The 13,286-nt window shown below is 40.7% G+C and overlaps 1 protein-coding gene across 6 annotated transcripts in view; it reads left to right on the forward strand.

Moving 5' to 3' along the window:
* nav1b (neuron navigator 1b) overlaps positions 1-13,286 on the forward strand; it is a 122,398-nt gene that overhangs the window by 18,923 nt on the left and 90,189 nt on the right. For all 6 annotated transcript variants that reach the window (XM_078170191.1, XM_078170167.1, XM_078170180.1 and 3 more), the window contains exon 2: positions 12,458-13,269. In XM_078170191.1, the coding sequence (XP_078026317.1) occupies positions 12,485-13,269 (785 nt within the window). In that variant the 5' untranslated portion in view covers positions 12,458-12,484. The remainder of the gene's footprint in view (positions 1-12,457; positions 13,270-13,286) is intronic.

Here is a 13,286-nt window from a genome sequence, read left to right on the forward strand (position 1 = left end):
ATTTTAGCTTATCAATTTAGCCAATTATTACAATTTCATTAAATATATGCAGGTTGCAATTTTAAATAGTGCCTTTACTTTTTTTTCCCTCTGACTGTTGATTGTTTTTTTACCCAGTTGTATTTGTTATTTTAAGTGGTCTTCATATTAAGTGAGGTGGCTCACCTCCTCTATAAAACACTGCTATGAAAACACTTAAATTAAAGAGACAATAATACAATTAAATGAAAAAGGCAAATGACAGCTGCATCTGTAGTCAGGTTCCTTCATCATGATTACCTGGTCTTAAAGGACGGCAGCTGCGGATTCGTTTAAAGGAAGCTTTGAAAAACTGGAAACATCCGGGTTTTATCAAAGTGTGCTTAAAGAAAGACATTTTGATAGGTGTGCGTAATAAAGTCAATTATGGCTTAATTCCATTCACTTCAACTTCCTAGTCATTTTATTGTGGATGCCGGCTCACTGTCGTCACTGTCATGACTTATTGGGGCACTTGTATATAACGCAGGCATTGCTAATGTTGCTAGAAACACCTGTAGTGACACCAGAGGCAAATCACGGCGGTGTGTCCAGAGGTACTTGAATGTATCACAGAGAGAGAAACTCATCAATGTTCAATAACTGATTCAATGTGAACTTTCACCCTTTAAAATAAATTTAGTTTGATTGAATTATTTTCGTGTTTACAAACAGCTGCCTGAAGCGGCAGCATTATTCGGGGTGTTGATGATGTCACGGCATTACTGACCATGGTTAATCACTTAAAGTGACTTAAAAACGATAAATCCCTGTAATGGGCCAACAGATTAACTGGCCCGCCTAAATGCCCACTCTAATCTCTCGTGCCACAAAAAGTACAGTGGGAGTTAATGAAAAGAGACAATATGTCAGTGTTTAATGGTTTTATGGTAATCTTTGACTAACTGATGGTCAGCACACATGACGAGAAATGTACGAAGTGACATATCTGGAGGTGTTGATAAAACTGAAACATGGTTGAAGCAGACTGCAGGGGAGTTGCTGCTGCAGTCTGCTGTAATGTTGTTACAGTGTGTGATGGACGAGGAGAGAGACTGTGACTATTATTGATTTTGGAGAGACAATTTGATTAGGAAAGAAAATTATTCTTTAACAGGAAACACTCCCTTCAGACATATTGCATATTACTTTATTGTCTGAGGTGGTATTGTTGTTGCAGAGGGTCTGTTCAGCTCAGGAATTTGAGGAATTTTGCACAATGTCGATGTAAAAATCCCCCATTAATTGACTTTGACTGGTTAGCTAGCTAAGTCACCACATGTCACATTTCACATTTGATAAGTAATGGATTATGTCTGCTTATGTTAGGGTAAAAGGTTTGTTTCCATCTGCATATGACATTGTAAATACAGCCTGAGAAAATAACCCCAGTATTTCCATTTTATTCCCGGTATTTCCCATGGAAAGTTTCCACCTTGAATACTGCCAATTTTATCAGAATTTTCACTTGTTAAATCTCTGCAATATTTTTCTTTCTTCTGGAAAACAAAGATACAGCAACAGCTGCAGCTTTGATTGTGTGACACAGTGATTCACTGACCTTCTGCTTGTTGCCACACTGACAGGTGAAGCCGCTCTGTACACACGTTACAGTTTCAATTAATAACAGAACTTATGATTTATTGTTACCTACAGAGGAATGTTTATGCATTAAACAAATTAGAAGCTTTATTTTTTCATGAGGACAAATACAAAGCACAAACTGATGCCATATAAAGTAGCACAGGACCAAAACCTAAACTAGTTCACATCTCGTCCCAGATGGGTCTTTGTACAATAATACAATTACAAAAACATACTTTTTTTCTCTATCCATTGCTTGAATGTTTTGTTTACCTACTCTAATTGCTATTGGTTGGGTGGCTAAAATAAATAACAGTGAAAAAGTCTTGTGGACAATGTCAGCAATTCCAGTTTAAATCACAAACAAAAAAAAACTCCAATGCATTTACATTAACAACAAACTACTTGAAGTGATTGTCACTCCCAGTGAGCCTGGAATAATTACCAAGACTGAATCTACAGCCAAATTGGCAGTTTTGTGACATTCTTTCTGGGCACAGTGATGCTTTGAGCCAATATCAACATACTGACATACTCACAGTCAGTGTTGGGCAGTAATACCTTACAATGATAACATTACTTTTTCCAGTAACGAGTCGTGTAACTAATTACTAATAGAATTTAATTTAATATTACAGTTACTCCAAAACCAAATAACTTGTTACAACCTTACTTCTATTATGGCATCACTAAGGACATGAAATACAACATCACATCAGCTGAATCATTTTCGTAATTGTCGTGCTAGTTACAAAACACTTACCTTAGTGGCTGGAAAGATTCCTGTTACTTTGATTCTGTGGGGTGGAAAGATGAAAAGAATACTATTGCTGCAGGTAGTCGAACTAACGGCTGCTAAAAACACGTCTGAAATACCTGCTACAACTGACAGCACAACAACGTGAAGCTCCAGGAAATACACTCAACCAAAGGTTAGCCGCTGAAGTCGGCTGTAGTGCTACACAAGCTAAACAGGTCCATGTCATTGGTCCGACAGCCCATTGGTCCGACATCCCATTAGTCCGACTGTCCGTGGTGCTGAACGGCTCCCAGCAGGCGTATTTCTACCTTGATGGTGCGCTGCGACCGGCTCTGGGTCAGCTGGAAAAGGCTTGAGGCAGAGCAGGCTCACGGCTTATATGTTTGCCACTTTCTTTTTCATTTTAACCCACACCATGATCTTTTCCTGACCCTAACCAAGTGGTTTTTGTGCCTAAACCTAACCAGACCTTAACCACAGGGCATCATGATGATTTCGGAATGGACTTCGGAACAGTGGGTTTAATATGGTCGGAACAATGGGCTGTCAGAACAATGGGATGTCGAACCAATGGGCAGTTCCCAGCTAAACAACCAAAACTGGATTTTAATCGTGGACAGCTGCTACAAAGAAGTGATGAAGCTTGTGGTTGGATATGTGGTGGATGAAATGTTGCTCCATGAGTGACTCTCCGTCCGGTCACAGGCAAGTGAAGACCCCCAGTTTAAAACCCCCCCAAAACATTTGCCGTTATCTAGCCTTCTCTACACTTACCAATGATTATCCTGACATTCACACAGAGGCAGACATCTGAATTTTTGGTATATATATTTGCCAATTTTGCAGAGCTTAACGGAAAAGTACTATAACGATGAGTAGTGTAACGAATTACTGTTGTCAGGGAGCAATAATAATTACTTCTGAGAAGAATAACATTTTTAGAGTAATGAGCCCAACACTCCTCACAATGTCTAGCAGGTAAAATGTTTACCATGTTCACCATCTTAGTTTAGCATGTTAGCATTCTATCATTTTCTAATTAGCACTGAACTTGATGTTATGCAGTTTAGTTTTACAGGTATTTGGTCATAAAGTGTTGATGGCAATGGAGGAAAAGTTGGGATCACCAAAGTTATTACAATGAATGCATTTAGCCAATTTATTGACAGTCTGTCCAGCAGTTGTATATTTTACATTTAAAGTGAACTGAACTGAAGGTGTTGACCTGCTCAAGGCACAATATGGGAAGTCAGGGTAGTCCCTAGGCTTCGTCCTCTGGGGAACACGAACACGAATGTCTGTATAAAATTTCCTGACATTACATCCAGTAGTTGTTGAGATATTTTAGTCTGGAATAGAGTGGTGGACTGAGCAACTGACATTGCCATCCCTGGAGCCACGCATAATGTCTTCATTAATGTCAGATGTCTTAAATGAGCAAACAAGTATCTAGATTAATCAAATGCTATTCTGGTTACAGTTTGTTCATTTGCATTTTCATTATCAAATCCTAATTGTAATTAGCTAGACTGACTGAAATAATACATGTCATACCTTCTATTTGACGTTACCTGTTACCCATTTTCTTCCACATGGCACATCATTAAGGTCAGCAAAAATGATTGAGGTCATGTCCATATATGGTACAATATTGTCCTTGTGTTTTTATGTGTTTGTTTACATATGTTGCCAGCATGAGACCAGAGTAAACAGCGGGTTTTCCCTACCATTTTAAGACTTGGTGCAGTGCCTCAGCCAAAGGGACAGAAAAAAACCCCAATGCTGAAACGATGTCTTTTTTGGGCGTGCTGTTTTGTCCTCTTGTCCATGTCCGTACTGAGTTTACTTTGGGCAGGACTCTGCTCCTCTACACACATATTTGTTGTTAGTTTTTCACATTCCAATTCCAGGTTCCTCAATAGACATGTAATAAATGTTTGATAAATCCTCCATATAATTAAACGACCCATACGCCCATAAAGGTGGGCAGTAATGCACCTTAAATGCCACTTTCCACCCACCATTAACCAGCAGAGGAAGGAGACGTAGTTGTATTAGTAGAAGGTGAAGAGGATGAGAAGAGAATTTCACTGACTATTTAAAAAGATGGATAAAAGAAAACAAAAGAGAAAAGACATGGTATACCACCAAGCTTTGCGTTTCTAACTGATCTGTTGTCAAAGTGTACAAAATAGCTGAAAAACTGTGGTGCTGGAGGGAAACATTAAACACAGAGTGTAGCTTTCAGCTGCCACAAACAATAGTAACACAAAGTCTGGACTGGTGTCACCTCACAGTGTGCCTTCAGCCAAATGTAAGAAGAGCCATGCTTCACTTCTGTCCACTTGCATGTTCATCTGTGCATGAGAATGTGTCTTTTGTGTGCTTTTTGCGTGCACCTTTTTTGAGACACTGTGAGCTGACCTCACTTCATGTGTGCCCCCAACAGAATTCCTCTCTGACAAAGCTGGGACACAGGAGGAAGCAGTGAAAATCAGGAATCTGGGACTGAGTGCTATATATAAGAATTAGATCAGGCCTCTTGTAAATCTAGATAGTATGACAGTCTTGAGAAAATTGAATTATGTAGATAATGATGCACTCGTTCAACTCTATTATCTATTGTTGCTCAGCTGGAATGGAAAGAAAGTGGAACACGAAGAGACTGAAGCAGCAGGGTCAAAATCAGCCCTGTGAAGTATCTGCAAGGGAAAGGAAACGTTCACAGTTTTATGAGGTGACACCTCACAAGATACGTCTCAATCGCCAGAAAAAATGTGGCATCATACATTACATTTGTACTTAATGATGTAGCAGGTATGTTAAATCTTTACATTTCAACAATCTTGTGGTTAACTTGTGGTTAGGTTTAGGCATAAAAAACATTAAGTTATGGGTAGGAAAAGATCATGTTTTGACTTAAAATACCTGGTTTTGGGGCACAATCCTGCCAGGAAAAGTAGCTATGTCTTGTTAAAATGCAACAGCTTTTCTTGGCACTCTTTCTTCTGAGGGGTCGCTCTAGAACACCCACGTTTGGAGCCTAAAAAGCCAATTTAAAAAACACAAGTGTGGCTACAAAACACTCACGATTGGAGCCTAAAAAACTGATGGAAAAGCAAAGCACCGATGAATTGAGCCTAAAAAGCCGTGGGAAACACAATGACGGGTTGCTACGAAATACCCATGAATAGATCTTAAGAAGCAGATGGTAAAACAGACAGGTGGCTACAAAATACCTACAAATTGAGCTTTACAAGCAGATGGTACAACACAGACAGGTTGCTACAAAACACCCACAAATAGATTCCAAAAAGCAGATGGAAAAACACAGACGTGTCACTACAAAACAACTGCAAATTGAGGCCAAAAAGCCGTTGCAAACACCAATGGGTCGCTACAAAATAGCCTAAAAAGCAGATGGAAAAATAACGAGTTGCTACAATAAGCTGACAAATAGAGCCTATGGTAAAAAACAGACAGGTCACTACAAAACACTCACAACTAGAGCCTAAAAAGCCAATGGAAAAATACTGACAGGCTGCTAAAATATACTGAAAAATAAAGCATAAAAAGCCTATGGTAAAACACAGACAGATCGCCACAAAACACCCACAAATAAAGCCTAAAAAATCGATAGAAGAACACAGACTGGTCCCTACAAAACATCTATGAATTGAGTCTAAAAAGCCGTTGGAAACACCAATGGGTTGCTAGAAAAAAAAATATGAATAGAGCCTAAGAGCAGAAAATAGAGATGAGTTGCTACAATACACTGACAAAAAGCTGATGGAAAAACAGACAGGTTGCTACAAAACACCCACGAATAGAGTCTAAAAAGCCAATGGAAAAACACCGGCGGGTCGCTACAAAATCACCCATGAATAGAGCTCAGAAAGCAGGTGGAAGGCACTGCAGGTCACTTCAAAACACCCATGAAGAGAGCTTAAAAAGCAGATGGAGGGCACTGACAGGTTGCTACAAAACACCCACAATTGGTGCATTCAAAAAGCCAATGGAAACGCAGCATTGACTCACTAAAACAAGAAATGTTATGATACATATGAAATGTGCAAATGTACCGTATTTGTAGTTTGCAGAAACCTACCATGCCAACATCTTCTTCTGGCCGCTGGGCTGCAAGATGACATTTGACAAAACAGTAATTACAGAAGGCACCATAAGCCCTAAAACGATCCACTGAATGAGGATCATTTCCAGATTTGGTCAACTATTTTAAGACAGTCATTTATTTTCTGTCACTTTTGATCAATAGCATTTAGAAAAATAGATTCCTCTGGTGTCTTATGAATGCATTATTAGACCCTTTGGCACTGCAATGAAGAGGCTTCACCAAAGGAAAGTGATCCTGTGTCGACATGTTGTTGGTCTGTAGGAGTATCTTTAGTCTGGCCCTTGGGCTGATTATAGGTTTGGAGGTCTGGGGCAGTTTTAGCTCCTTGCACCGCTGGCAGGCTGGATACTTTGATGATGGCAGGCTGAAAGACTGGCATGTTAAAAAGGAGCTCAAAGTCACATTCAGACAAGAGCCCCTGGGGAAGAAACAAAGCATGATGTCACCAGAGAAAGATCAAAATATGAGTCACTAATACATTTGTTCATAATGGTGAAGTGTGTGTGTGTGTGTGCGTGTGTGTGTGCGTGTGTGACACCAGAGAAGAAAGTATGTGGGGCTGTAGATGTGAAGACATGTAGTTTCCCTTCAGCTCTCACTGGCTTGTCGACGTCCAGCATTGATTTGCCCCCACTCACTTTAAGCAGCATGTGGGTCTAAATTGTATTACTGTAAACTGCATCATACTCTCTGTTACTCTCTGTGGAGAGCAGGAAAGTCTGCACTGCACTGCACTGCTCTGTTGTCTTCTTATTGTCTCTGTGCTGAGGACTCACTAATATTGGACATGTATTCACTCAGGTAAGACGAAACATCCTGCCTCATTCACCCCTGATGCTTTAGTCGCTCAATATCTGAATTTGTATGCGTGTCCATACTGTGTATCGATATTGGAAGAATATTTGTATTCGTATTTGGCATTTGATGCCAACTGTATTTCCTTAAATGTACCATGTCAGTTTCCTGCTGTGTTACTTGCACACACTTGTGTTATTTACATGAGAGCATCTATGAGTCAGTGTTTGTCGTGCACATTTCAAGGCTTCACTTCTCTTTATAAATAAGATGTGAGGAGGAGAGATGTGAAAAGAAATGGGAGAAACAACAAGAAATGCAACAGAGGAGGAATCCTCTTTCAGCACTACAGACTTACAGAAGGTTTACAGAAGGCTTCACATGAACATAGATAAAATTAGCAGTAACATTATTGTCATATTAAGGGATTATATTGTAATATTAATTTTAATATGAATTTCTGCTTAAGTAATTGTTTTGGTTATTCAGACATAATCTTTATAGACTAATCTCCATTCGAAGAATCCCCAGTAACTTCAACTTTTCCAGTTATCCTTGTTAATTATTGTGCTCTTCAGAGTGTGGAACAAGCTTAAGAATTTCCCTCTGTGTTTTTAACTTTATTCTGTTGTAGCCTTTACATTAATCTACCTAACAGTATTTTTTATTGTTGATTCTCTGCCAGATATTTTCTCAATTAATTGTTATGCCCAATCCAAAACCCAGTGATTATTACAACTACATAAAACAGAGTAAAGTGCAAATACTCACCTGGAATTGTAGGTTACTGTGTTTCCAGTGAAAGTGAAAGTGAAAGCCAACTCCAGATTCACTTTTGTTTGGAACAAGCTTTGTCCACTTGGCTTTTTGCCTCAACACATTTTTGTTTTTTCTGCGCCATGTCCGCAATTTTTTGTAGCTTCCTCTTGGATGTGTGCTGCTCACATTCTAGCACCTGGTTGCTACCTTTTTGTAGGGTGCTTTCAGACCTAGAGTTGTCTTGCTTTGGTCTGAATCAGGGACTAATTTTGTTAGAAAGTTTTATAATTACCTAGAGTTGGTTTGTGTTCTCACGGCAGCATTTACAAGCGGACCAGATAAAATGCCTTGTGTGAAAAAGCTGCTCTTGATTGGTCAGAATTTCCATGTGGGAAAAATCCAGGAAGTAAACAAAACGTTGAAGAAGAGTACACTTGCAAGATAAATGTGACACTTTCTAATGTCACAATGGAGGGACAACTACGCAGGTTGATTTTAGCGCTGCTCATCGTGGACTATATTGCTGTCATTGTTCATTTTAGTCAAACCATACAGTTTGAAAACGAGGCGCGGCTCCAACTAGAAAACAATGTTTTGATGCATTGGATGTGCTGAATGTGCATATTAAGGCAGTACAGGAGGAGGTGCACATTAATAATCCTCCAGGACTGTAACATGCTCATGTTTAACCCAAACAATGTGTCATGTGACTGCAGTTGGTTCAGATCGAGGTTGGAACACGTTCTCACCACAAACAAACCGCACCAGGGTTCAATTGTAACCGGCCCAAGACCACCTCTTCAAGAAGGTCTCAGTCCGGTTGTTTTGGTGCGCACCTGAGTGCGATTGCTGTGTTCACACCTGCCCAAACGAACCACAGTTGGGGGGCAAACGATCTTGAGTTCAACTGATCCAAACCAAAGAGGGCAGGTGTGAAGGCACCATGAATGTCTTGAAAGGTTTGGACACCCTTGTACTCGGAGAACTGGATACAGCAATGAAGGTGGCACCTTGTATGGTAGCCTCGACCACCAGTGTGTGACTGTGTGTGTGAATGGGTGTATGTGACATGTAGTGTAAAAGCGCTTAAAGTGGTTGAAAGACTAGAAAAACGCTATACAAGTGCAGTCCATTTACCATGTCTAAAAGGAAAGTGGCTTTAGAGTCCCAGAAATGTGCAGCCAAGAACCTTAAAGTAACAAAAGCTTAAATGGATTAGCATTAGAGTATCAAACTGAGGACAGTATACACTGATAATGTAAAGAATGTAAAAATGTATGGAGGAGTAAATCTTAATTGATCACCAGGATTTGTTGAGATGTTTTTCAGAGAAATTTTGTTTCAAAATGCTGAATATGAATTAAGTGGGAATGGTCTTCGTTAGCTGGTGAATATATTCTGATAAAGTATTAGACATTGTTACTAATAGTTTAGTTTATGGTCATCTTACACTGTTGTCAGCTTTAGCATGAAGGTAAGAAGGGATGGAGGGATGGAGTTGGGGTTACTAATTGAGCCCCCACCCTTGCCTCTTTGGATGAGAGGTGCAGTCTGCAGGGCCGTGGTGGGGACAGCCAGTCTTGGCACGGCCTGAAAGGAGCCGTTCTCCTGCTGCATGTGCCAAGTGGTGTCAGTCTGCCACTGGCTTTCACAGCACGCCTCACACTGGAGGTTGTGGCTAGAGGACCGGGAATACATTAGGAAAAGCTGTTAAAACATATGGTGCCTTTTTTAGAAGCAACTGATGCTTTGATTGATTTTAGTGGCGGCGTTTGATTATTCTTAATCTTATTTTAAATACAACATAATACAGATTTTAGTTTCTTTTAATCCTTATTTAACCTTTTGATTTGTCAGATCAGCTGTTTCACTTCTTCACTTCTGAGTGCAACCAGAAGTGCTCAAGAGTTTCATTCACTTTCTCTATGTCAGTGTTTCTCCCACTTGAGGAATCTGAAGCGATGACTCGTCTTGTTCTCAGACCTTTAGGCTACTTTGATGTTGAAACTGATACATAACGGTATAACGCTCCTTCCCCTCAAACCATCCTCTCCTCTTTCTTCTTTCCCACTGGCGTACATTCACATTTAGTCAGTACCTCTGTGGTGAGAGAGCTTCTCTCTGTGGTGAGAGAGCTTCTCTTTGTGAGGCAGACGCCCTGGAATGCACAGCTGTTTTACAGTATTTTCTACTGTATAAATATTCAATGAAAGCTTGTTATCCATCATGCAGCACACACAGAGGATCGATGTCCACAGCCTGACAAGTGCTTTATATAGACATGTGCACACCACAGTCACACTCACACCTAACATACAGTGCTGGCCTTTTTGATTCACACATTAAGTTTCAACACCTTGGTTATTTTTTTTTTTTTTTTAAATCAACCTCTTCTTATTATATTTCAGTAGGATGAATTCAATATGTAGAATTGGCAGTAACTCAAAGATCCACTTATATTCAAGAGGTAACTCCAAACGATGATGTAAGCATGTCGGCTATTTCTAGTGTTTGGAATTAAAGGAAAAGTTTGACAGTTTGGAAAATACACTTTTTCTCTTTCTTGCCAAAAGTTAGATGAGAAAAGTGATCCCCCTCTTACACATGTGACTGTCAGTCTTCTCATCTAACCCTTGCCAAGAACAGAACAAGAGGGTTTACCAAAATTTCAAACTTTTTCTTTTAATTTTAAAACCTCCATTTTGGGAAGGTCACGGATTTGCCAATAATTTACTGTGAATTAAGAGTTCTTGAGTAGAACAAAAGATGTTTGCATAATGCTGTGAATGTTAAGTGTTCATGAATCAGTCTGTCAATTTTACATACAACCAATCTGGTTATTTTGAGAATAGTTTTGAGAATTCACCTTGAGTGTTCTCTTTGGAACGTTGGATGGTTTTGGTTGATAGTCTGATCACGACATCGCCATTAAAGCTGGGGTAAGCAGTTTATTTTGCCGTCATTGTGTAAAAAAATCCTGTAATAAACTTTGAGTATATTGTAATTAAAGTGAAGTAAGAGAACACTGGACTTTTGCACCCTCTTTGACTCTGTTTTTAGGCTTTAGAAAATTTAGGCCATGACGGGAGACTTTGGCCAATCACAGGTCATTTCAGAGAGAATGTTGATTTCATTCACTGTCCTTTTAACTGTAATTGTGCTTTGGCAACACATCTTGAACGTCAGGCCAATAAAGCCCACTGAACTGAATGTAGAGGGTGTTGCTATTGGCTGTTCTGCAAATGCAGATGTGCATGTAGTCCCCTCAGATGGTGAAAGCCTGATTCAATGGTGGAGAATCCTGCAGAGAGAGCTGCTGTTCAAGCATCGACAACATCTGCCTACGCTGCAAAGCAACCCAAAAAAGGAAGATGGACATATCAAAAATTAAGTCTAAAAAAGAGTATTATAATAAATGAAATACAACGTGTCAATATTGGTAAAGCATTTCAGAGATGGAAAGAAAATGTTGTTCATAGTCTAGCCCTTGCTCTAACTGCCCTGACTCGCTGCCAGATTAGAAAACTTTCTGTTGCTGGTGCTCACAGTTAGTCCAGTTGTGCTGCTGGCCACCAGCCCGCTGGGAAACCCTGAACAGGGGTGTCTGTGCTGGCCGAATATGAGCCGTTACAGCTGTTGACCAAAGGTCCATCTCCAGAACTGCTGCCTGCTCTCCTCCTGGCAAAGTGCTCCACAGCAGCAGGGAAGGACGATGGATTCGGAGCAAGGCAGAGGAGCTGTGGTGTGGCTAGCATTAGCTTGCTAATAATTGTTCTTGTGTCATTTGTGGTCAAAACACAGCGGAAACACTGGATTACTGTATAAAGTATGCCCATTGTTGTCTGGTGGGAGGGGCTTTGGAAAGAGAGGGGAGAGCTGCAGGAGGAAGGTGTGTTTTCAAATTTTGCTGTTGTTTTAGCCTTGTCCAGATTTCTGCCTACCCCAACTTCAAGTCAACACTTTTCTTTCTACTCTATATGCTGTACCTTGTTCTTGTATGTCAGCCATTTGTCTGAAGAAGAGAGTTGAATGTTTCCTGTTGAGTTTAATGAGGTTTGGGAGTTATATTTAGTGTGTGCATACTCGCTGCGTCTTCTGTTTCTAACACTTCTGTCTGTTTTGGACATTCTTTGAGTAAAACTAAATCCTTGAAACAGGTTTCAACCTTGTCTCTGTCATTGTTTCATCTATTTCATAATTCAGGATGTTGCATAGAGAACACTGCTATGAATCTTTACTTGTACTGTCGCTGTAGTTCTGGTCTGCAGCTTTTGCTTTTTATGGTCTTGCTCTGAATTATAAAAGTGCAATTTCTTTGAAGCTTACTGTTTTTATGGTGATATATCATTTTAGGAGCACAAGAAATGTGTATTCTAAGAATTTGTGTCTTTTTCTGTCTTCTCCAGACGTCAGCCCAGTGACTGTCACCAACCATGAGCAGTGGAGTGAATATCAAAGTCATATCCCAGACTCAGAGCGACGCAGGTGTCAGCTCCACTCTGCCTTTACCTCGAAGCATGATGCCTCTCTCCAAGATGGATCCCAAACAACAGTACAGCAGCCCCTCCAACCCCACACTGCAGTATCAGCATGCGGCCAAGCGACGGCCCTCCTATTCTTCATCCTCTGTGTCCTCGGGTCCTGCAGAGCTGCTGAGAGGTGCAGCTTTAAAGAACCACCTGCTGCAGCAAAAAGCTGGCATGTATTCTCACAGAGGCCCAGCAGCTACAGAGCGAACTGATGGCACGTGCTCGGCGTACAGCAGCCCTCAGATACCAAAGAGGGAGGTCCAACGCTCCAAAGACACGCTGGACCTCCGCGCCAGCACGATGACCCAGAAGGCTTTGCGAGACCTCCAGTTGAGACGAAACACCAACAAAAACTGGACCTTTGGGAAATATCGTATGAGGAGTGTGGACAACGAAGATAAGGATGACGCCTTGTGCCGGCTCTCTGCTAATGTTCACTTAAGCCAGGGAAGAGGACGTCTCCTTTATAATAAAGGAGCAAATGGGAATGAGATACCAGGGGTGTCCTCAGCTGGGATGGGAAACATCCAGAAAGAGACAAGGAACATCTCCAACCAGCACCTGGGAGCTCCTGAAAGAGATGCGTCTGGCAACAAATCAAAGTCTCCTCAACCGACATTCAACATGCCACGCAGGATGAGTGAGCCAGGAAGAGTCAACATGGCCACTGTTGCTCCCTTCAGGTTCAGGTGAGGGCAGTGTTTCA

The sequence above is a fragment of the Epinephelus lanceolatus genome, chromosome 1 (assembly GCF_041903045.1).
Source record: "Epinephelus lanceolatus isolate andai-2023 chromosome 1, ASM4190304v1, whole genome shotgun sequence".
Classification (NCBI taxonomy): Eukaryota; Metazoa; Chordata; class Actinopteri; order Perciformes; family Serranidae; genus Epinephelus; species Epinephelus lanceolatus.